The sequence below is a fragment of the Oncorhynchus mykiss genome, chromosome 25, assembly GCF_057628025.1.
Source record: "Oncorhynchus mykiss isolate SJ-2025 chromosome 25, ASM5762802v1, whole genome shotgun sequence".
Taxonomy (NCBI): domain Eukaryota; kingdom Metazoa; phylum Chordata; class Actinopteri; order Salmoniformes; family Salmonidae; genus Oncorhynchus; species Oncorhynchus mykiss.
The window spans coordinates 87,675,517-87,700,851 of NC_143046.1; the positions used below are offsets into that span (position 1 = coordinate 87,675,517).

General features: G+C 47.1%; 1 protein-coding gene across 1 annotated transcript in view; it reads right to left on the reverse strand.

Annotated features, from left to right (window-relative positions):
* Window positions 1-1,796: 1,796 nt before the first annotated feature.
* Window positions 1,797-25,335, reverse strand: part of smyd2a (SET and MYND domain containing 2a) — a 37,417-nt gene continuing 13,878 nt past the window's right edge. The window contains exons 3-12 of the mRNA XM_036962680.2: window positions 19,175-19,285; window positions 18,819-18,879; window positions 14,364-14,488; window positions 13,081-13,148; window positions 9,831-9,933; window positions 8,453-8,563; window positions 6,256-6,376; window positions 4,901-5,075; window positions 3,848-3,956; window positions 1,797-3,460 (exon numbers count right to left, since the gene is read on the reverse strand). Of these exons, the coding sequence (XP_036818575.1) occupies window positions 3,377-3,460; window positions 3,848-3,956; window positions 4,901-5,075; window positions 6,256-6,376; window positions 8,453-8,563; window positions 9,831-9,933; window positions 13,081-13,148; window positions 14,364-14,488; window positions 18,819-18,879; window positions 19,175-19,285 (1,068 nt within the window). The 3' untranslated portion in view covers window positions 1,797-3,376. The remainder of the gene's footprint in view (window positions 3,461-3,847; window positions 3,957-4,900; window positions 5,076-6,255; window positions 6,377-8,452; window positions 8,564-9,830; window positions 9,934-13,080; window positions 13,149-14,363; window positions 14,489-18,818; window positions 18,880-19,174; window positions 19,286-25,335) is intronic.

Genomic DNA, 25,335 nt, shown 5'->3' on the forward strand with positions numbered 1-25,335 from the left:
AGCAGACAGCGCAGTGTCAGATACGTCCAAAGAGCAGCTGATGTCCCGATTCAGGGAGTCGGAGTTTGCCGTACGGTTGGATGAGGCAACAGATGTGGTGAAGGAGGCCTATTTTAGTTGCTTTTGTGAGGTACAATTCAGGACAACGTTTTGTTCTGTAAATCAATCGGAAAGGGAGGGCCAACTGGGCGTGGAGTTATTTTTAAATCCTGATTGATTTTTTTCCTTGAGAATGATTTGAAGTGGGATGCCTGTGGTGTTATCTACACAGACGGAAACCCCCCGGCTATTACTGGGTTCGCCCGGAGAATTAAAAGCAACAACAACAACGAAAAAAGACTCGTAATGTGCAGTGGGAATCACTACATAATCCACCGGGAAGCACTTGCCACTCTGGGTAAAAGAAGAAGAGCGGATATCAGATATCTTTGAAAAGCTGAACTCCCTGAATCTGTCTCTGCAATTTGTCATGTTCCCGAAAGAAAGGTAGAGCTGTGGAAAACATCACAATACCATTCTAACATCTCGCTAGTGAACGATGCCACTTTATTTTTATTTATATTACCTTTATTTAACTAGGCAAGTCAGTTAAGAACAAATTCTTATTTTCAATGACGGCCTAGGAACAGTGGGTTAACTGCCTGTTCAGGGGGCAGAACGACAGATTTGTACCTTGTCAGCTCAGGGATTTGAACTTGCAACCTTTCGGTTACTAGTCCAACGCTCTAACCACTAGGCTACCCTGCCGCTAGTGAACGATGCCATTGGCGATAATGAGTGATTACTTGACAACCTTGAAGTCCAGTCTGGAAAAATACGTCCCAGAGAACAGCTCCCAAGATTCAGATCAAGATCACTCACCCCTTTCTGGTGGACATCGTCATCTCTCCATGGAAATCCAGGATCAGCTGACCTGTGAACTTCAGTTGCAAAGACAGCGAGTTCTGGTTGAAAGCTGACAGACTACGCAGCTCTCACAAGATATAGTCAAATCAGAGCTCTCCTGCCATTCGAATCAGCCTACCTGTGTGAGCTTGGCTTCTAATGTTTTTGGCCGTGTTGGAAAACCAAGTACAGATCCAGGCTTGAAGTGGAGGACAACCTTGAGACTTTCTGTATCCAAAATATCTCGAAGAAAGAAGAAAGAAGAAGAAGGAAGAAGAAGGAAGAAGAAGGAAGAAGGAAGAAGGTAGTAGTGATACTAACACCAAATATATATTTTTGATATGAGGATTTTCTGAATGAGGCCATACATGCTCAAATATGAGGTCATCAATCCATTCAAAATTATTTGCTGAAGTGATATGATTAAATCATTTTGCTCAAAATGCCAAGAGTATGCAAAGCTGTCATCAAGGCAAAGGGTGATTTACTTAGAAGAATCTAAAATATATGTTGATTTATTTAATACTTTTCCGGGGGGTTACTCTATGATTCCATGTGTGTTATTTCACAGTTGAGGTCCCCTTGAATGAGTAGGTGTGTCCAAACTTTTGACTGGTACTCGCTAACCACATCATGATATATAGGCATCCGATGCCTGACTGCACAGTCGATGATGTGGCAGGAAACCATTGGTTGATACATGTCGTCGGCTAGGAACTCAACCAGTGCGTGAGGTGTACTATTTCTGCTTCCATTTCCCCAGGAAGTACCGGACTTCCTCCTCCTTTTGGCTCATCCGAGGATCATTATGATATTCATAACAGATCAAACTGAATAAAAAGGAGTTTGTTTCAAAGGAGAAAAAAAAAAGGTTTGTAGACCATACAAGTGAATAAACAAACAAAACAACATTCTCTGTTTTCTGTTTTATTTGGGTTTCCATGTCTGATGTCCGACACACTCAAACCAACCACAGTACAGAGGGGAAGTGAGGTGAAGTGGAAGTCGTCTCTAAGCCAGACGTTTTCTTAACTCAGTTCTGGGGATCTCAAAGTTTTGGGGTTTTTGGTCCTAATATATATATACACCATTCAGCAGATGCTTTTATCCCACGCATGCATACGTTTTACGTATGAGTGGTCCCGGGAATCGAACCCACTACCCTGGTGTTTACAAGCGTCATGCTCTACCAACTGAGCTACAGAGCACTACACAGCTGTTTCAAATAAGCAGAGCTTGATATTGTGTTGATTATTTGAAATAGTCCGTAATGCTAGGGCAACAGCAGAAACATGCACCCCTTGGGGTTCCCAGGAAAGAGATTGTGATCCAGGGCCAGGTATGTTTTCATTCCCCTAAAGGTTTAGGTTAATATTGAGGGTTTTACAGTCATCTTACTAGGCAGAAACTGGTTAATCAACGTTGTTTCAACAACAACAAAATCTATGTGATGACATTGAATGAACGATGTGGAAAATGACTTCCCTTCAGGGTTGGGGGCCAATTCCCATATCAACTCCAGTCAATTCAGGAAGTACGTTGAAATGTATATTCTCGCCAATGAGAAACATTTGGAATTTGATTTACTTTCGGAATTAAAACCGAATTTGAGGGCAACCCTGCTTCCTTACAGGTCGGTACAAAGACTACAACCCTGCTTCTCTACAGGTCGGTACAAAGACTACAACCCTGCTTCTCTACAGGTCGGTACAAAGACTACAACCCTGCTTCCTTTCAGGTCGGTACAAAGACTACAACCCTGCTTCCTTTCAGGTCGGTACAAAGACTACAACCCTGCTTCCTTACAGGTCGGTACAAAGACAGTATATGAGTGAGAGAAAACATGCAACACTTCTGATTTTATAAAACAGGCAAAAAGGACAAAAGTTGTTCAACACAGTTCGTGTTGTAAGACAAACGCAAAATGATTTAAAGTTCGGACATATTCATAACAATTAATGATTTATTTATGATTTATTTTTTTTGGTATCGTTCTCTCACTTTGCTACCTTGTATGAGAGGAGAGAAACCCGTCATCGCTTTAATACAAACGTCATTTGTAAATTCACGAGTTCACTTTTCATAACAGTTTAGGCAGATACGAGGCTAGTCCAGGCCAATAACAAAACTAAAAACAAGACAACTGTCCTGGCCAGTTACGGCAAATACTGCTAGCCAGTACATAAAAACACCCTCAACACGTACTGTCTAAGACAACCGACGAACAGAAATACCGGGGTCACATCGTCTCTTTCACCGACTGGTTAACTGCCTGCCTGCATGACAAACAAAAAATAACTGATTTGACCAGAGACCGAGAGGGAGATGGAGAGAGATACACATAAAAAGAGAGGTATAGGATGCATGCCGTGCAGCTGTTTAGTTTTGTAGATAAAAAAAAAAGACGTTTTTGTTTGCCCCAGGATTTGGAGAAGCCCTTTGTGCTCTCTTCCTCCCTCACTCCTTCCTCCTCTTCTTCTTCTTCACCTCCTCATTTCAGCTCCTCCACCTCTTGTTTGACCTCGGTTACGTAGTGGTGATCCTTCCCATGAGCCACTTCCATGATGGCGATCGCCTGGACAGGAAATCAGGAAGTGACACGTTACACATTGACGTTTGTTGGTCGTCACTATCTAGCCAAGTTACAAAGACCCTGACAATTTTTTAAAAATTATATATTTAAAGAAAACTGATTTTAAACCTAACCACCCTGAAAAGCGTATGCCTAACTTTTAATTATTATTATTTATTTTTCATACATTTTTACGATTCAGCAAATGTGGACTTTGCAGCTTGGACATCTAGTGGGAACCCTAGGTCAGGGATATCTGACTACGCCAGAGAGCTACAGAAATACAAACCCTGGGTATTCCATCTCTGTAGTAACACACCTGATTCAATTGATCAATGTGTGTGTGTGTGTGTGTACTTCCTGAATGCCCTGGTGAATGACGGGGCTTACCTTCTTTAATGCCTTGACTCCCTGGGTCTTCCTCTCAAGTCCCAGGTAGAGACGGCCCAGTTTCAGGTACATGGAGGCCACGTTCAGAGAATAGGCTGGGTAGTGGACACTGGAAACACAGGAGAGATGAAACAATCAATCAGAGAGCAGGCTGGGTAGTAGACACTGGACACACAGGAGAGATGAACCAATCAGAGAACAGGCTGGGTAGTGAAATGTAAACGCTGTTTACAGACTTTTTTATTTTATTTGGGGAGCGCGTTTACCCAGCTTTTGAAGGAAAATGCATTGAAAGGGAGACTTCCTTCACTCAGAGGGAGACTTCCTTCACTCAGAGGGAGACTTCCTTCACTCAGAGGGAGACTTCCTTCACTCAGAGGGAGACTTCCTTTACTCAGAGGGAGACTTCCTTCACTCAGAGGGAGACTTCCTTCACTCAGAGGGAGACTTCCTTTACTCAGAGGGAGACTTCCTTTACTCAGAGGGAGACTTCCTTCACTCAGGGGAGACTTCCTTTACTCAGAGGGAGACTTCCTTCACTCAGAGGGAGACTTCCTTCACTCAGAGGGAGACTTCCTTCACTCAGAGGGAGACTTCCTTCACTCAGAGGGAGACTTCCTTCACTCAGAGGGAGACTTCCTTCACTCAGAGGGAGACTTCCTTCACTCAGAGGGAGACTTCCTTCACTCACAGGGAGACTTCCTTCACTCACAGGGAGACTTCCTTCACTCAGAGGGAGACTTCCTCCACTCAGAGGGAGACTTCCTCCACTCAGAGGGAGACTTCCTCCACTCAGAGGGAGACTTCCTTCACTCAGAGGGAGACTTCCTTCACTCAGAGGGAGACTTCCTTCACTCAGAGGGAGACTTCCTTCACTCAGAGGGAGACTTCCTTCACTCAGAGGGAGACTTCCTTCACTCAGAGGGAGACTTCCTTCACTCAGAGGGAGACTTCCTTCACTCAGAGGGAGACTTCCTTCACTCAAAAATAGCGTTTCTTGTACACATGACTAAGTCTCTTTGGATAAAAGCGTCTGCTGTATGTTTTAGTCACCTGTATGGTTGAATGATCTTCTCTCCGTAGCTCATGGCTCCGTCCCAGTCCTGCATGTACAGACAGACTCCCATGGCCTGGTACATCATGTGAAGCACGTATACGTTAGTGTCTGCAAATATAGAGCTCATCTTCTCCTGGCTCAACTCACAGATCTCCAGCAGGTCACTAGGGGGTGCTAGAGGGTCAAGGACTCAATACAACAGATTATTTATTTATTTCACCTACTGGTACTGGACCTACTGGTACTGGACCTACTGGTACTGGACCTACTGGTACTGGACCTACTGGTACTGGACCTACTAGTACTGGACCTACTGGTACTGGACCTACTGGTACTGGACCTACTGGTACTGGACCTACTGGTACTGGACCTACTAGTACTGGACCTACTGGTACTGGACCTACTGGTACTGGACCTACTGGTACTGGACCTACTGGTACTGGACCTACTGGTACTGGACCTACTACAATCAATCAAATGTATTTATAATGCCCGTCTTACATCAGCTGATATCTCAAAGTGCTGTACAGAAACCCAGCCTAAAACCCCCAAAACAACAAGCAATGCAGGTGTAGAAGCACGTTGGCAAGGAAAAACTCCCTAGAAAGGCCAGAACCTAGGAAGAAACCTAGAGAGGAACCAGGCTATGAGGGGTGGCCAGTCCTCTTCTGGCTGTGCTTGGGTCTACATGGGTCACAAACAACACAGGAACTGAATACCTGACATTTCCATATTTCCATAGCGTAGCACCCACCCCCCCCCCCCCCCCTCTGTCAATCAAACCCTCCCACACTGTATCCAGGTACTGTGGTAGCAGCCATAAGAGCACAGATAAAAATGACTCCTACAGAGTTAGGTATAAAAGGGTCAACTCTTGTTCTCTTATATCGATTGTTGGGCTCTTTTTATACTCAACAACTTGTCTGTTGATTCGCTTAGCTAATTTACGCTGTTGAGGAAGAGAGGCAATTATGCATTTCACTTTACCATTCACTATATTGTGCACGTGACAAATAAACTGATTTGAGCGAGGGAGAGAGAGAAGGAGGGAGAGAAGGAGAGAGAGGAGGTATAGAAGGAGGGAGAGAAGGAGGGAGATAAAGTGAGTGTGGGGATGGAGAGAGCGAAGGAGGGAGAGAAGGAGGGAGGGAAGGAGGGAGAGAAGGAGGGAGAGAAGGAGGGAGAGAAGGAGGGAGAGAAGGAGAGAGCGAAGGAGAGAGCGAAGGAGAGAGCGAAGGAGAGAGAGAAGGAGGGAGAGAAGGAGGGAGAGAAGGAGGGAGAGAAGGAGGGAGAGAAGGAGAGAGCGAAGGACGCGTAGAAACTAAGAGGTGTACAGTAGAGAAAAGGATATTCTTGTAGTGCTTAGCTCTACGGAACTCTTCAATAACATTCCTGGCATAGTGAACCATCTTTCTGACCTCCTCTGGCTGTGGAGGAGAGCTCAACTTTTGAAGCGCCATCTTACCTCCATCCTAGAGACAGTAGAGAGAGACAAGAGACACAGAAGAGAGATATACAGAAGAGAGAGAGACAGAAGAGCGAGAGACAGACAGAAGAAAGAGAAGAGAGACAGAAGAGACACAGGAGAGAGAGAGACAGAAGAGACACAGAAGAGAGAGACAGAAGAGACACAGAAGAGAGAGAGACAGAAGAGACACAGAAGAGAGAGACAAAAGAGACACAGAAGAGACACAGAAGAGAGAGATACAGAAGAGAGAGAGACAGAAGAGCGAGAGACAGACAGAAGAAAGAGAAGAGAGACAGAAGAGACACGAGAGAGAGAGACAGAAGAGACACAGGAGAGAGAGACAAAAGAGACACAGAAGAGAGAGACAAAAGAGAGACAGGAGAGAGACAGGAGAGAGACAGGAGAGAGAGAGACAGAAGAGACACAGGAGAGAAAGACAGAAGAGACACAGAAGAGAGAGAGACAGAAGAGACACAGAAGAGAGAGAGACAGAAGAGACACAGAAGAGAGAGAGACAGAAGAGAGACAGACAGACAGAAGAAAGAGAAGAGAGACAGAAGAGACACAGAAGAGAGAGAGACAGAAGAGACACAGAAGAGAGAGAGACAGAAGAGACACAGGAGAGAGAGACAGAAGAGACACAGAAGAGAGAGACAAAAGAGACACAGAAGAGAGAGACAAAAGAGACACAGAAGAGACACAGAAGAGAGACAGGAGAGAGACAGGAGAGAGAGAGACAGAAGAGACACAGAAGAGAGAGAGACAGAAGAGACACAGAAGAGAGAGAGACAGAAGAGAGAGAGAGACAAAAGAGAGACATCTGAAACTGAAAGAAATGAGGGCTAGAATGGCTCCAGAGGGGATTGCATGTATTCTAGTTTTCACACGAGGACACGCAGACCAATAACTAACACACACACAGCTGCAGTCTTCTTTACTGCAGTGCGTCTCACACCTTTACTGCAGTCACAGTGTGTGACCCACCCAGTTTTAGGAATTGTCCTTGTCTTGTATGGAGAGGGAAGAGGAGAAGGTTAGCCCTATTCCTGGAGAGATACCCTCCTGTAGGTTTACACCAGGGCTGCTAGTAGTAGTAGTAGTAGTAGTAGTAGTAGTTGTAGTATTAGTATTAGTGGTAGTAGTAGTAGTAGTGGTAGTAGTAGTAGTAGTAGTAATACTAGTAGTAGTAGTAGTAGTAATACTAGTAGTAGTAGTAGTAGTAGTAGTAGTAGTAGTAGTAGTAGTAATATTGGTAGTAGTAATAGTAGTATTGGTAGTAGTAATAGTAGTATTGGTAGTAGTAATAGTAGTATTGGTATTAGTAGTAGTAGTAGTAGTAGTAGTATTAGTAGTATTAGTATTAGTGGTAGTAGTGGTATTAGTAGTAGTATTAGTATTAGTGGTAGTAGTAGTAGTAGTAGTAGTAGTAGTAGTAGTAGTAGTAATACGAGTAGTAGTAGTAGTAATACTAGTAGTAGTAGTAGTAGTAGGTGGTAGTAGTAGTAGTAGTAATAGTAGTAGTAATAGTAGTATTGGTAGTAGTAATAGTAGTATTGGTATTAGTAGTAGTAGTAGTAGTAGTAGTAGTAGTAGTAGTGGTAGTAGTAGTAGTAGTATTGGTGGTAGTAGTAGTAGTAGTAATAGTAGTAGTAATAGTAGTATTGGTAGTAGTAATAGTAGTAGAGGTAGTAGTAGTAGTATTGGAAGTAATACTAGTAGTAGCAATGGTAGTAGTAGTAGTAATACTAGTAATAGTAATACTAGTAGTAGTAATACTAGTAATAGTAATACTAGTAGTAGTAGTAGTAGTAATACTAGTAGTAGTAGTAGTAGTAGTAGGTGGTAGTAGTTGTAATACTAGTAGTAGTAGTAGTAGTAGTAATAATACTAGTAGTAGTAGTAGTAGTAGTAGTAGTAGTAGTAGCAATGGTAGTAGTAATAGTAGTATTGGTAATAGTAATAGCATTGGTAGTAGTAGTAATAGTGGAAGTAGTAGTGTTTTCATAGGCTGTGTGCTAGTTACAGTGACCTCGTATGGTCTGGTTTGTACATCTGTGGTTACTACGTTATTGTACTGTACCTTAGACCGTGTGGCACACTCATTACACACGCAGGTAAAGAAGTATGAATCCCTCAGTCTCTCGTTCCTGTCGTCTGTCGGGTAGAGCAGGTCAATGTAACTGTTGAAGATCTACACAAAGAGAGGAAGGGTTAACAGGACAGACACAGGGAGAGAGAGGAAGGGTTAACAGGACCTCCACAGAGAGAGAGGAAGGGTTAACAGGACCTCCACAGAGAGAGAGAGAGAGAGAGAGGAAGGGTTAACAGGACCTCCACAGAGAGAGAGAGAGAGGAAGGGTTAACAGGACCTCCACAGAGAGAGAGAGAGAGGAAGGGTTAACAGGACCTCCAGAGAGAGAGAGAGAGAGGAAGGGTTAACAGGACCTCCACAGAGAGAGAGAGAGAGGAAGGGTTAACAGGACCTCCACAGAGAGAGAGAGAGAGGAAGGGTTAACAGGACCTCCACAGAGAGAGAGAGAGAGGAAGGGTTAACAGGACCTCCAGAGAGAGAGAGAGAGAGAGGAAGGGTTAACAGGACCTCCACAGAGAGAGAGAGAGGAAGGGTTAACAGGACCTCCACAGAGAGAGGAAGAGGAAGGGTTAACAAGACCTCCACAGAGAGAGAGAGAGAGGAAGGGTTAACAGGACCTCCACAGAGAGAGAGAGAGAGGAAGGGTTAACAGGACCTCCAGAGAGAGGAAGGGTTAACAGGACCTCCACAGAGAGAGAGAGAGGAAGGGTTAACAGGACCTCCACAGAGAGAGAGAGAGAGGAAGGGTTAACAGGACCTCCAGAGAGAGAGAGAGAGAGGAAGGGTTAACAGGACCTCCACAGAGAGAGAGAGAGAGGAAGGGTTAACAGGACCTCCACAGAGAGAGGAAGAGGAAGGGTTAACAAGACCTCCACAGAGAGAGAGAGAGAAAGGAAGGGTTAACAGGACCTCCACAGAGAGAGAGTGGAAGGGTTAACAGGACCTCCACAGAGAGAGAAAAAGAGGAAGGGTTAACAGGACCTCCACAGAGAGAGGAAGAGGAAGGGTTAACAGGACCTCCACAGAGAGAGGAAGAGGAAGGGTTAACAGGACCAGGGTTCGAGTTCAGGTTTATTGGGTGTGTGGTATGGTGTGTGAGTGTTCAGGGTGTGTGGCTTGGTTCTTTTATCCTTGTTTGAACCTAAAAACCCTAAAAAGTAAAGCAAGGAAAATCCCCACGAGGATAGAAGAACATAACGTGTGTCTCAGCGTGTGTGTGTGTGTCTCAGCGTGTGTGTGTGTGTGTCTGTGCGTGCCTCGGCGTGTGTGCGTGCCTCGGCGTGTGTGTGTCTCAGCGTGTGTGTGTCTCAGCGTGTGTGTGTCTCAGCGTGTGTGTGTCTCAGCGTGTGTTCAGGCCAGGTCTCACCTCGTCTCCAGGCTGGATGTCCTGCACGGCTCGTACCTCAGCTACTGTCCCCTTATAGGTGACGATGACGTTAGGACTACAACTATGGTTCATCAACGCTACACTGGAGGGAGAGAGGAGAGAGGGAGGAGAGGGAGAGGGAGGAGAGGGAGAGGGAGGGAGGAGAGGAAGGAGAGGGAGGAGAGGGAGGAGAGGGAGGAGAGGAAGGAGAGGGAGGGAGGAGAGAGGGAGGAGAGGAAAGAGGGGGAGGAAAGAGGGAGAGAGAGGAGAGGGAGGAGAGGGAGGGAGGAGAGGAAGGAGAGGGAGGAGAGGGAGGAGAGGAAGGAGAGGAAGGAGAGGAAGGAGAGGGAGGGAGGAGAGAGGGAGGAGAGGAAAGAGGGGGAGGAAAGAGGGGGAGGAAAGAGGGAGGAAAGAGGGAGGAGAGGAAGGAGAGGGGGAGGAAAGAGGGAGAGGAAGGAGAGGGGGAGGAAAGAGGGAGAGAGAGGAGAGGGGGGGAAAGAGGGAGGAAAGAGGGGGGAAAGAGGGGGAGGAAAGAGGGAGGAAAGAGGGAGGAAAGAGGGGGGAAAGAGGGGGAGGAGAGGGAGAAAAGAGGGAGGAGAGAGGGGAGAGAGAGGGAGGAGAGGGAGAGGGAAGAAAGGGAGGGAGGAAAGAGGGGGAGAGAGAGAGGGAGGAGAGAGGGAGGAGAGAGGGAGGAGGGAGAGGGAAGAGGGGGAGGAAAGAGGGAGAGATAGGAGAGAGGAGGGGGAGGGAGGAGGGAGGGGGAGGGAGGAGGGGGAAGGGAGGGAGAAGAGAGAGGGAAGAGAGGGAGGAAAGAGGGAGAGGGAGGAGAGAGGGAGGAGAGGGAGAGAGGGGGAGAGGGGGAGGAGAGAGGGGGAGAGGGGGAGGAGAGAGGGGAGAGAGAGGGAGTAGAGGGGGAGAGAGGGGGAGTAGAGGGGGAGAGAGGGGGAGTAGAGGGGGAGAGAGGGGGAGAGAGGGGGAGAGAGGGAAGAGAGGGAGGAAAGAGGGAGAGGGAGGAGAGAGGGAGGAGAGGGAGAGAGGGGGAGAGGGGGAGGAGAGAGGGGAGAGAGAGGGAGTAGAAGGGGGGAGAGAGGGGGAGTAGAGGGGGAGAGAGGGGGAGTAGAGGGGGAGAGAGGGGGAGTAGAGGGGAGAGAGGGGGAGAGAGGGGGAGAGAGGGGGAGAGAGGGGGAGAGAGGGGGAGAGAAGGGGAGAGGGGGAGAGAGGGAGAGAGAGGGGGAGGGAGGGGAAGAAAGGGGGAGGGAGGGGGAGAAAGGGGAGGGAGGGGGAGGGAGAGAGGGGGAGGGAGAGAGGGGGAGGGAGAGAGGGGGAGAGAGAGAGGGGAGAGAGGGGGGAGAGAGGGGGAAGAGAGGGGGAAAGAGAGGGGGAAGAGGGGGGAAGAGGGGGGGAAGAGGGGGGGAAGAGGGGGGGAAGAGGGGGGGAAGAGAGGGGGAAGAGAGGGAGGGGGAAGAGAGGGAGGGGGGAAGAGAGAGGGAGGGGGAAGAGAGGGAGGGGGAAGAGAGGGAGGGGGAAGAGAGGGGGAAGAGAGGGGGAAGAGAGGGAGGGGGGAGAGGGAGCGAGGAAAGAGGGAGGAGAGGGAGAGAGGGGGAGAGAGGGAGGAGAGGGAGAGGGGAGAAAGGGAGGGAGGAAAGAGGGGGGAAAGAGGGGGAGGAAAGAGGGGGAAGAAAGAGGGGGAAGAAAGAGGGGGAGGAAAGAGGGGGAGGAAAGAGGGGGAGGAAAGAGGGAGAGAGAGGAGAGAGGAGGGAGAGGGAGGGAGGGGGGGAAGGGAGGGAGAAGAGAGAGGGAAGAGAGGGAAGAAAGAGGGAGGAAAGAGGGAGGAAAGAGGGAGGAAAGGGGGAGGAAAGGGGGAGGAAAGGGGGAGGAAGGGGGAGGAAAGGGGGAGGAAAGGGGGGAAGAGGGGGGAAAGGGGGGGAAAGAGGGGGGAAAGAGGGGGGAAAGAGGGAAGAGAGAGAGAGGGGGGAGAGAGGGGGGAGAGGGGGGAGAGAGAGGGAGGAGAGAGGGAGAAATGAAGATAATGATGTGTCATCCATTCGTAATGATTGTGATTCTACTCTTCTTTCAAATGTTTAATATCTGAATGTTCAATGTTGAATCCAACAGTTCCTGTTACTACAGTCCTGTTACTCAGTTCCTGTTACTACAGTTCCTGTTACTACAGTTCCTGTTACTACAGTTCCTGTTACTACAGTTCCTGTAACTACAGTTCCTGTTACTACAGTTCCTGTAACTACAGTTCCTGTTACTACAGTTCCTGTTACTACAGTTCCTGTTACTACAGTTCCTGTTACTACAGTTCCTGTTACTACAGTTCCTGTTACTACAGTTCCTGTTACTACAGTTCCTGTTACTACAGTTCCTGTTACTACAGTTCCTGTAACTACAGTTCCTGTTACTACAGTTCCTGTTACTACAGTTCCTGTAACTACAGTTCCTGTTACTACAGTTCCTGTAACTACAGTTCCTGTTACTACAGTTCCTGTTACTACAGTTCCTGTTACTACAGTTCCTGTTACTACAGTTCCTGTTACTACAGTTCCTGTAACTACAGTTCCTGTTACTACAGTTCCTGTTACTACAGTTCCTGTTACTACAGTTCCTGTAACTACAGTTCCTGTTACTACAGTTCCTGTTACTACAGTTCCTGTTACTACAGTTCCTGTTACTACAGTTCCTGTTACTACAGTTCCTGTTACTACAGTTCCTGTTACTACAGTTCCTGTTACTACAGTTCCTGTTACTACAGTTCCTGTAACTACAGTTCCTGTTACTACAGTTCCTGTTACTACAGTTCCTGTAACTACAGTTCCTGTTACTACAGTTCCTGTAACTACAGTTCCTGTTACTACAGTTCCTGTTACTACAGTTCCTGTAACTACAGTTCCTGTTACTACAGTTCCTGTTACTACAGTTCCTGTAACTACAGTTCCTGTTACTACAGTTCCTGTTACTACAGTTCCTGTTACTACAGTTCCTGTTTGTACAGTTCCTGTTTGTACAGTTCCTGTTACTACAGTTCCTGTAACTACAGTTCCTGTTACTACAGTTCCTGTTACTACAGTTCCTGTTACTACAGTTCCTGTTACTACAGTTCCTGTTTGTACAGTTCCTGTTTGTACAGTTCCTGTTACTACAGTTCCTGTAACTACAGTTCCTGTTACTACAGTTCCTGTTACTACAGTTCCTGTACTGCCAGTGGTGTGAATGGGTCCAGACAGTGACAACATTGTAGACTTACTCAGGGAACACAGCAGAGCCCAGGTGAGACAGCTCCTCATCCTCTATGGTGAAACCATTACAGTTTACCTACAGGGGGAGGTAGAGAGACAGGTGGGAGAAGGTGAGGGGGGGCTCGAAGGGGTACAGGGGGGGTCGAAGGGGTACAGGGGGGAGGTAGAGAGACAGGTGGGAGAGAGAGAGGAGACGTGTAAGGACAAATATGGTAGCAGACTACCAAATATGGTAATCCTCGTGGTAGCAGACAAGAAATGCTAGTGGTCTGTCCTGACTAATGTAATGAAACTAAAAGGTTAAAGGTCAGGTCCCTCAGGGCTGTCCTGAGTGGGTGAGAAGGCTGGTGTCATGGAGGCATTCAGGGGATTATGTCTGTGTGTTAACAAGACAGAGAGAGAGAGAGAGAGAGAGAGAGAGAGAGAGAGAGAGAGAGAGAGAGAGAGAGAGAGAGAGAGAGAGAGAGAGAGAGAGAGAGAGAGAGAGAGAGAGAGAGAGAGAGAAGAGAGAGAGAGAGAGAGAGAGAGAGAGAGAGAGAGAGAGAGAGAGAGAGAGAGAGAGAGAGAGAGAGAGAGAGAGAGAGAGAGAGAGAGAGAGAGAGAGAGAGAGACGGAAAGAGAGAGAGTGAGGAGAGACAGAAAGAGAGAGAGAGAGAGAGAGAGAGAGAGAGAGACGGAAAGAGGGAGAGAGAAAGACAGAAAGAGGGGGAGAGAGAGAGAGAGCCGGAAAGAGAGAAGAGATTGGCAGCTGACAGCTCGACCCGCAGGAAAGAAAAAAACATTGTTGAGAGAACTAATCAAAGATCCGCACATTTCAGTTTGAATACTGCATTTACAACAACCTCCTGTCCAGATCAGTGTCCCACGCGAGCCAGGCTACCCGTGTCCCACGCGAGCCAGGCTACCCGTGTCCCACGCGAGCCAGGCTACCCGTGTCCCACGCGAGCCAGGCTACCCGTGTCCCACGCGAGCCAGGCTACCCGTGTCCCACGCGAGCCAGGCTACCCGTGTCCCACGCGAGTCGAGTCAGCCAGGCTACCCGTGTCCCACGCGAGTCGAGTCAGCCAGGCTACCCGTGTCCCACGCGAGTCGAGTCAGCCAGGCTACCCGTGTCCGATGCGAGTCGAGTCAGCCAGGCTACCCGTGTCCCACGCGAGTCGAGTCAGCCAGGCTACCCGTGTCCCACGTGAGTCGAGTCAGCCAGGCTACCCGTGAATGTGACCACAGCAGTAGTGATGATGCAGAGCTGCTGTAACATAGATGTATAAGAACTAGATCCTATCCTCCTTACCTGTCCAAAGAGCACAGTGAGGGTTTGGTCATCAGGGAAGTCTATGTGTCGAGAGTAGAAATGATGCAGCGCAGCTATATCCGTCTGGTTCATCTCATTCTTCTCACTGTCCAACTTATCCAGGTCTGAGAGAGAGGAGAGAGAAAGGGGAGAGAGGAGGTGGTGGAGAGAGAGAGGGGGGTGGTGGAGGGAAAGGGAGAGGGGGGGTGGTGGAGGGGAAGGAGAGAGAAAGGGGAGAGGAGGTGGTGGTGGAGGGGGAGGAAAGAGGGAGGGGTAGGAGAGAGAAAGGGAGAGAGGTGGTGGTGGAGAGCGAAAGGGGAGAAAGGGGAGAGGAGGTGGTGGTGGAGGGGGAGGAGAGAGGAGGGGTAGGAGAGAGAAAGGGGAGAGAGGAGGTAGTGGAGGGGAGGAGAGAGGAGGGGTAGGAGAGAGAGGGGAGAGAGAAGGGGTGGAGGGGGAGGAGAGAGGAGGGGTAGGAGAGAGAAAGGGGAGAGAGGAGGTGGTGGAGGGGGAGGAGAGAGGAGGGGTAGGATAGAGAAAGGGAGAGAGGAGGTAGTGGAGGGGGAGGAGAGAGGAGGGGTAGGAGAGAGAAAGGGGAGAGAGGAGGTGGTGGAGGGGGAGGAGAGAGGAGGGTGGTAGGAGAGCGAAAGGGGAGAGAGGAGGTGGTGGAGGGGAGGAGAGAGGAGGGGAAGGAGAGAGAAAGGGGAGAGGAGGTGGTGGTGGAGGGGGAGGAGAGAGGAGGGGAAGGAGAGAGAAAGGGGAGAGGAGGTGGTGGTGGAGGGGGAGGAGAGAGGAGGGGAAGGAGAGAGAAAGGGGAGAGGAGGTGGTGGTGGAGAGGGAGGAGAGAGAAAGTGGAGAGGTGGTGGTGGAGGGGGAGGAGAGAGGAGGGGAAGGAGAGAGAAAGGGGAGAGAGGTGGTGGTGGAGGGGGAGGAGAGAGGAGGGGTAGGAGAGAGAAAGGGGAGAGAGGAGGTAGTGGAGGGGGAGGAGAGAGGAGGGGTAGGAGAGAGAAAGGGGAGAGAGGAGGTAGTGGAGGGGGAGGAGAGAGGAGGGGAAGGAGAGAGAAAGGGGAGAGGAGGTGGTGGTGGAGGGGGAGGAGAGAGGAGGGGAAGGAGAGAGAAAGGGGAGAGGAGGTGGTGGTGGAGGGGGAGGAGAGAGGAGGGGAAGGAGAGAGAAAGGGGAGAGAGGAGGTAGTGGAGGGGGAGGAGAGAGGAGGGGTAGGAGAGAGAAAGGGGAGAGAGGAGGTGGTGGAGGGGGAGGAGAGAGGAGGGGAAGGAGAGAGAAAGGGGAGAGAGGAGGTAGTGGAGGGGGAGGAGAGAGGAGGGGAAGGAGAGAGAAAGGGGAGAGGAGGTGGTGGTGGAGGGGGAGGAGGCAGAGAAACATTAATCTTCCCATTTCAGGTCATACACTGAACAACATATAAACTCAACATAAAGTGCTGGTCCCATGGTTCATGCTGAAATAAAAGATCCCAGAAATGTTATTTCTCTCAAATGTTGAGCACAAATTCGTTTACATCCCTGTTGGTGAGCATTTCTCATTTGTCAAAATAATCCATCCACCTGACAGGTGTGGCCTATCAAGAAACTGATTAAACAGCATGATTGCACAGGTGCACCTTGTGCTGGGGACAATAAAAGGCCACTTTAAAATGTGCAGTTGTGTCACAACACAAAGCCACATATGTATCAAGTTTTTATAGGGGACGTGCAATTGGCATGCTGACCGCAGGAATGTGCACCACAGCTGTTGCCAGAGACATTATTGATAATTTCTCTACCATAAGCCGCCTCCAAACGTTACTTTAGACAATTTAGCAGTATGTCCAACCGGCCTCAAAACTGTAGACCTCATGTATGCCCAGGACCTCCACATACGGCTTCTTCACCTGCGGGATCGACTGCGACCAGGCACCTGGACGAAACTGTAGGTTTGCACAACCGAAGAATTTCTACATAAATAGTCAGGAACCGTCTCAGGGAAGCTCATCTGTGTGCTCGTCGTCCTCACCAGGGTCTCGACCCGACTACAGTTCAGCGTTGTAACCGACTTCAGTGGGTAAATGCTCACCTCTGATGGCCACTGGCACGTTGGAGAAGTGTGCTCATCACGGACTAATCCCGGTTTCAACGGTACCGGGCAGATGGCAGACGGCGTGTGTGGAGTTGTTTATGTGAGAGGTTTGCTGACGTTGTGAACAGAGTGCCCCATGGTGGAGATGGGGTTATGCTATAGGCAGACATACGCTACAGGCAATGAACATAATTGCATTTTATCGATGGCAATTTGAATGCACAGAGACAGCATGACGAGATCCTGAGGCCCATTGTCGTGCCATTCATCCACCACCATCACTTCATGTTTCAGCGTGATAATGCACGGCCCCATGTCGCAAGGATCTGTAGACAATTCCTGGAAGCTGAAAATGTCCCAGTTCTTCCATGGCCTGCATACTCACCAGACATGTCACCCATTGAGCATGTTTGGGATGCTCTGGATCGACGTGTACGACAGCGTGTTCCAGTTCCCACCAACATCCAGCAACTTCACACAGCCAATGAAGAGGAGTGGGACAACATTCCAACAGGCCACAATCAACAGCCTGATCAACTCTGTGTGAAGGAGATGTGTCGCGCTGCATGAGGCAAATGGTGGTCACACCAGATCCTGACTGGTTTTCTGATCCACTCCCCTACTTTTTTTCTCTCTTTCTTTGTGGTACAGCATCTGCATATCTGAATTGCCAGTCATGTGAAACGCATAGATTAGGTCCTAATTCATTTTTTAATTTTTTTATTATTATTAACAGATTTCCTTATATGAACTGTAAAAATCAGTAAAATATTTTCAATTGTTTGGTTTATATTTTTTGTTCAGTGTACTATAGTCATCTAGAACACAACATATGAGTCAGATGTTTTCTTGTTGGCACAATGAGGTCAGACCTAGACTAGCCTGGACCCAGATCTGGCTGGGCTCTTGTCGACTACATTGCTGTCGACATAAAGTCCCTGTGGATCAGAAGGGGGGGGGATACGTTCTTGGAAGGGGGGGGCTGGAGGCAGGTGCACCTGCTAGGCAATGTGACAGGTGTGAGGGGTCATGATATATGCCAGCAGCCTGTTGTCTGTGCAGAAACCCGAAAGACCTCCTCCTCTATGAACAGCTAGACTAGAGGAACGGAGAGGCCTCCCTAGACTAGAGGAACGGAGAGGCCTCCCTAGACTAGAGGAACGGAGAGGCCTCCCTAGACTAGAGGAACGGAGAGGCCTCCCTAGACTAGAGGAACGGAGAGGCTTCCCTAGACTAGAGGAACGGAGAGGCTTCCCTAGACTAGAGGAACGGAGAGGCCTCCCTAGACTAGAGGAACGGAGAGGTCTCCTCTATGAACAGCTAGACTAGAGGAACGGAGAGGCCTCCCTAGACTAGAGGAACGGAGAGGCCTCCTCCATGTTGGTCCAGTCCCACACAGACTATCCTCCCCTCTCTCAGTATGTACAGGCCAGGATACAAGTGTGTGTGTGTGTGTGTTCTCCACTTCCTCATTTGGCAGTGAGCCTGTACTATAGATCATCTATTAATAGTTCTCCTGTAGGTCACACTATGTGACCAGCTCTAGTTCTACTGTAGGTCACACCATGTGACCAGCTCTAGTTCTCCTGTAGGTCACACCATGTGACCAGCTCTAGTTCTCCTGTAGGTCACACCATGTGACCAGCTCTAGTTCGACTGCAGGTCACATCAAACAGCAATCACCAACTCAGAGAGGCTGCTGCCAACCAATCACAGGCCACTTTAACAATGTTGACATTTCTGACACTACTCATATATGTATATACTGCACCTTGACTATGCCGCTCGGCCATCGCTCATCCACATATTCAAAGCCCTGACCTCAATCCTATAGGAACCTGACTGAATTACACCAACTCAGTCAGGAGGAATGGGCCAAAATTCACCCAACTTATTGTAGGAAGCTTGTGGAAGGTTACCTGAAACATTGGACTCAAGTTAAACAATTTAAAGGCAATGCTACTAAATACTAATTGAGTGTATGTAAACTTCTGACCCACTGGGAATGTGATGAAAGAAATAAAAGCTGAAATAAATAATTCTCTCTACTATTATTCTGACATTTCACATTCTTAAAATAAAGTGGTGATCCTAACTGACCTAAAACAGGGAATTTTTACTAGGATTAAATGTCAGGGATTGCGAAAAAAATGAGTTTAAATGTATTTGGCTAAAGTGTATGTAAACTTACAACTTCAACTGTATGTCCTATGTGGGGTTGCAATATTCTGGTAATTTCCCCCAAATTCCCTGGTTTTCCAGAAATCCCAGTTGGAGCACTCCGGCATTCCTGTTTATTCCCGCCATGATTCCGGGAATCTTCCAACTAGGATTTCTGAAAACCCTTTTGGGAGTTTTAGTACTATGTATCTAATCTGTGTACTTACGGGCTTCAAACTCGCTGAGGAGTAACAGCCTCTCTGACTGTGTCCGTTCCGTTGTGACTTTCTGGTGAAGACACAGACAAAGCAGAACACATTTAGGGGGAATTGATCCACACACACCCATCCACCAACCCACCCATCCGTCAACCAACCCACACACAGACCCATCCACCAACCCACCCATCCACACACAGACCCATCCACACACAGACCCATCCACACACAGACCAACAGACCCGCCCACCAACAGACCCGCCCACCAACAGACCCGCCCACCAACAGACCCCGCCCACCAACAGACCCCACCCACCAACAGACCCCACCCACCAACCCACACACATACATACAGACCCACCCACCTGTTTCATGATGATCCTGGCCACCAGTCTGACGGTCTCTGACGGACACCAGTTCTCCCCATAGGAACACATGGCTGTACACTCCAACTTGTGCATCGGCCAGTCTCCCTTCTACAGGTGTGTGTAAAGAAGGCAGACAGAACATATTAGAGATGTGCTTTACTCAAGGACACAGAACACAAGTCTGCAGGCAAGCCATCTGATGTGTGCCCCACTTGCCTTGGCAAACAAACTACTATCTATTCAAAACGGTTTCTGACAGAGAGTCAGAGGCATGAAAGATCGTCATGGCAACCACCAGAACAATGTGTCTGATTCACATATTCCTAAATGCTGTAATTATTATTATTTTAGCAGAAGTTGTTATCCAGACTTCTTCAGTATATATGGCCTATCTCTGGAATCAAATCCACAACCCCTACCCTACACTTGTTCCTGGAGAGATACCCTCCTGTAGGTATACATTACAACCCTGTTCCTGGAGTTACCCTCCTGTAGGTTAACTCCAACCCTGTTCCTGGAGAGATACCCTCCTGTAGGTTTACAATCCAAACCTAGTTGTAACTAACCTGGTTCATCTAATCAACCAGATCAGGTGAACTAGATTAAGGTTGGAATGAAAACCTACAGGAGGGTATCTCTCCAGGAACAGGGTTGGAGAGCCCTGGTTTAAAGCTACAGGAGGGTATCTCTCCAGCAACAGGGTTGGAGAGCCCTGGTTTAAAGCTACAGGAGGGTATCTCTCAGCAACAGGGTTGGAGAGCCCTGGTTTAAACCTACAGGAGGGTATCTCTCCTGGAACAGGGTTGGAGAGCCCTGGTTTAAACCTACAGGAGGGTAGCTCCCCAGGAACAGGGTTGGAGAGCCCTGGTTTAAAGCTACAGGAGGGTATCTCTCCTGGAACAGGGTTGGAGAGCCCTGGTTTAAACCTACAAGAGGGTATCTCTCCAGGAACAGGGTTGGAGAGCGGTGCGTCAGGTTTCCCAAAAGCATTTTTAAAGCCAAGTAACCGGTAACCCAACGGCCGCCTCAGACCACCGGTAACCCAACGGCCGCCTCAGACCACCGGTAACCCAACGGCCGCCTCAGACCACCGGTAACCCAACGGCCGCCTCAGACCACCGGTAACCCAACGGCCGCCTCAGACCACCGGTATCACCCATCACCCTGGGGAGATCTTGTGGAATGCACTGTTAGCATTCAAGACTAACCAATGACATTTTGACAATCCATCCTGGGGATCAGAGGGAAGAATTCACTGCAGGGAAAAGCTGTAAAAAAAGACATTACTTTCCTGGACTGAGAACTGAGAGAGGCAACAACCGACATACAAGTCAATATACACCTAGTGCATTATTCATTTCCTCTGAAAGTGGCGCTGTGATTGTGTAAAAGTGGTGGAAGTCAATGAGGATCGTAAGATGGCAAGTCTGATTTACAAACCCACTATCAATTACTATCCCCGGCAACGTCCACACCGGATGCTAATTGGTAGCCTATTTCATGTCTATTCCTGGTTGGTGATCTCTTATAGTTTCAGGGTTGTGAAAGCCTGTGTCGACACAGTCCTCTCCCATTCAATCTCTTTATGAAGAAGATCATATCATTTGCAGCGGTCCTGTGAATGTATTTCCCAGAAGCCCATTCATATTGATCTGCAGAGCCTCTCGCCTCAATAGCTGTGTTGTATCCGGTCTTGGCATCGCATCTTTTAACTACCTCATTTTCAACTTAGTCTAGTAAATAAAACAATTTAATTAATTATTTGTGGCCTTGGAAGTCATTTGGGTTTTTTGCAGCTCCAGAGCTAACGACTATTCAGAATGAAAACATAGTAATTGACAGTTGATTATACTAATTGTTGATACAGTAGTGATGCATGATCATTGCACAGGTGCACCTTGTGCTGGGACAATAAAAGGCCACTCAAATGTGCACTTTTGTCACACAACACAATGCCACAGATGTCTCAAGTTTTGAATTTGGCAGTAAGTCCAACCGACCTCACGTGTAACCCCGCCAGCCCAGGACCTCCACATCTGGCTTCTTCACCTGTGGGATCGTCAGAGAACAGCCACCCAGACAGCTGATGAAACTTTGGGTTTGCACAGCCAAAGAACTTCTTCACAAGCTCATCTGTATGCTCGTTGTTCTCACCAGGGTCTTGATCTGACTGCAGTTTGGTGTCGTAACCGACTTCAATTGGCAAATGCTCACCTTCGATGTCCACTGGCATTCTGTGAAAGTTCACGGATGAATCCCGGCAAGATGGAGTCGTGTGGGGGAGCGGTTTGCTGATGTTAATGTCGTGAACAGAGTGCCCCATGGTGGTCATGGGGTTATGGTATGGGCAGGTCTAAGCTACGGACAACAAACACAACTGCATTTTATCAATGTCAATGTGAATGCATAGAGATACCGTGACGAGATCCTGAGGCCCTTTATCGTGCCATTCATCCGCCGCCATCACTTCATGTTTCAGCATGATAATGCACTGCCCCATGTCACAAGGATCTTTACACAATTCCTGGAAGCTTAAAATGTCCCAGTTCTTACATGGCCTGCATACTCACCAGATGTTAACCATTGAGCATGTTTGGGATGCTCTGGATTGATGTGTAGGACAGCGTTTTCCAGTTCCCGCCAATTTCCAGCAACTTCGTACAGCCTTTGAAGAGGACTGGGACATTCAACAGGCCACAATCAGCTCTATGTGTAGGAGATGTGTCACGCTGCATGAACCAAATGGTCACACCAGAGACTGACTGGTTTTCTGATCCACGCCTCTACCTTTTAAGGTATCTGTGACCAACAAGATGCATCTCTGTATTTCCCAGTCATGTGAAATCCATAGATATACATTAATTAGGCCCTTTCCATTGACTGATTTCCTCATATGAACTGTAACTCAGTAAAATCTTTGACATGGTTGCATATTGCATTCATATTTTTGTTCAGTTAACCTGCAGCACTCCAGGAACTGAGTTGCCTAGTCCCTGTCCTACAGAGGAAGGCCCAGAGCTTCCTACTTTCAGAGGAAGGCCCAGAGCTTCCTACTTTCAGAGGAAGGCCCAGAGCTTCCTACTTTCAGAGGAAGGCCCAGAGCTTCCTACTTTCAGAGGAAGGCCCAGAGCTTCCTACTTTCAGAGGAAGGCCCAGAGCTTCCTACTTTCAGAGGAAGGCCCAGAGCTTCCTACTTTCAGAGCTGTTGAACGCAGCTCGAGTTTCAGAGGAAGGCCCAGCGCTGTTGAACGCAGCTCTAGTTTCAGAGGAAGGCCCAGCGCTGTTGAACGCAGCTCTAGTTTCAGAGGAAGGCCCAGCGCTGTTGAACGCAGCTCTAGTTTCAGAGGAAGGCCCAGCGCTGTTGAACGCAGCTCTAGTTTCAGAGGAAGGCCCAGCGCTGTTGAACGCAGCTCTAGTTTCAGAGGAAGGCCCAGCGCTGTTGAACGCAGCTCTAGTTTCAGAGGAAGGCCCAGCGCTGTTGAACGCAGCTCTAGTTTCAGAGGAAGGCCCAGCGCTGTTGAACGCAGCTCTAGTTTCAGAGGAAGGCCCAGAGCTGTTGAACGCAGCTCTATTTTCAGAGGAAGGCCCAGCGCTGTTGAACGCAGCCTAGTAGTTGTGTTACACTGGTTGTGTGGGTTCACTATGACCTTTCCTTAGGGGGATCCATTTCTCTGGAACACACACACACACACACACACACCTTCCCTGGGGACTCATTTATAAACGTTGTGTACTTAAAAAAATATATACATGTATATACTCCAAAACATGCCAGTTCAGGGAAAAAGTTGTCATTTATCAAAAGTGATATTGAAGAGAGCAATTGTGTTTAGCTCTATGGTCTTTAGACCGTACGCAGGCAGTAGTCTAATGTTTAGTGTTTAGCTCTATGGTCTTTAGACCGTACGCAGGCAGTAGTCTAATGTTTAGTGTTTAGCTCTATGGTCTTTAGACCGTACGCAGGCAGTAGTCTAATGTTTTGTGAAAATTATCACATGCTTATTCATTACAACAGGTAAATAAGATGAGAACATTCGCCACTAGTGAGTAGAGCTATTTTCTAGCATTTATTTTTTGCACTCTAAAATAGTTTGAAATAAGCCAAGGAATCCATTTCATTTTCCACAATCATTGCAGAATAAATTCCTCCTCTTTTTCTGACTGTGATGGTTTCATAGCCACGAAGTAGCCTAAAGGCCCGACAATGTCCCAGCTTCTCATTGAATTCAAACCCACTTTACAGTAGAAAAATTGACTTCCAAGTATTTTTATCTCTATTCGATCCGGAGCGCAGTTTTAAAAAAACGGTAGAGCAGAAGATTCCCATTTGTGTTTTTGTAGACGTCTGAATAATGTCTCAATGAAATATTGTTTACTTTCGAAAACATAGGCTATTTTTATAACCATTGCAGAATGTACTTTGTATTTCATCTGTAAATATGAATAAAATGATTAAATTACGAGCCTAGTTGGTTTAGCCACTGAAAAAGTCGGGAACCTTCGCTTGCCATGATTGGCTGAGATAATGAGTGGGCTGGACATGCTGGGAGAGGAGTTTGGATTGGTCTGCTCTGTCTAACGTGAGCTCTTCAGTATGTGTTGATAGTCCGGGCCAACCGCAACCTTTTTTGAAAAGATAGAACATTAGCCATCAAGAACTACAAAAGTTTTTTCTACTTTTCTCAACAACATTGATGCCCTGAATTTAGCAGGCTCTATCGCCTACCCAAAAGACTTACATTACCCACCTGGTGTGTCCGGCGGTGATTACGGCCATCTATTGTTTGTCATGAACATGTGTACATGTCTAGACCATAGTGACCCATCCACTTAATTAGATGTGGCTGAGGGGGTGATTATAGCATGTTCTTCACATGACCCATCAATGTAGACCAAGTGTGTTGGTTAAGCGTCATCTAATAATGATTAAATATTTCTGTATCTGTACACTTTGTTTTTGATATTGCTACCCATGTACACCCTTCTGTATCGTCTGCAGGTGACAAGTGAACCTAGATTTGATACAGTATGCGTTTACCACATATGTGAACCCTTAAAGAGATGGGTGGGGCTCAGGCTTATGAGGGTGTGAACGATGCTGAAAGAAAGGGTGTAGACAGAAGAGGTCTCCACCCCCAAAAAAAACAATTCAGGGGCAAATTTCTCTCAAAAGTGAGGTTAGAAGTTTAGCAACTTTCAAAGCAGAATTATTTTCCTGTTGTTCCTCAACTGCAGTGTATGATACGCAATTTTCTAGCTGTAAATCTTTACTTTTATCCAATGTAAAAAAATCACAAATTGAAAATGTTGCTACATAAGACCGAATCAGGGCGGTTGGTCATCATGTGGGAAAGTCAAAGGGATCTGAATACTTTCCCGATGCCCTGTAGATGTGTCTGTATATAGAATAAGTTAAAAGGAAAAACAAAAATAAATGGAGGAACTTACTCTGGAACGATCGAGTAGAATATATTATTTAAAAAAGAAGGCAAATTATATTGACTTTTTTTTTAATTCAAATTTTTTTATTTTTGAATCTTCAACATAGAAATGCTACCTGAAATAATCTACAGAAACTTGTTACAAATGACGGAATATTCCATGATTCACCAAAATGGTATTTCAGAAGAGGAAGCAAAATACATGTTATCCAGATTACAACCTCTCACTTTCAGTTAATTGAATACGGAACCTTCTGGTTTTTTTAATATCCCCCTTTCTAAAAACGAGCCTTTCTAAAAACGACCCTTTCTAAAAACGAGCCTTTCTAAAAACAACCCTTTCTAAAAACTAGCCTTTCTAAAAACAACCCTAAAAACTTTTCCTCCAGAAAAGACTGAACAAATATTTAGTTTTATTTAATTCAAATATTATTATGTTAAAAAATAATTTAATAATAATTTATAAATAAAATAATAATTTATAAAGAAAATAATAATTTATAAATAAAATAATAATTTATAAATAAAATAATAATTTATATATATATATATTTTTTTTGTATGTAATAAAATTGTTTTAAAAATGAATTATCTTTGTGAATGATATTATGAATAGGAAAGGTGGAGTAGTCACGTGGCATTAACAAAAATATATGAAAATGTCTGCTCTATCCAAAACTACAACCAACTGATTGCAGCATTAACGCAAACATGGAG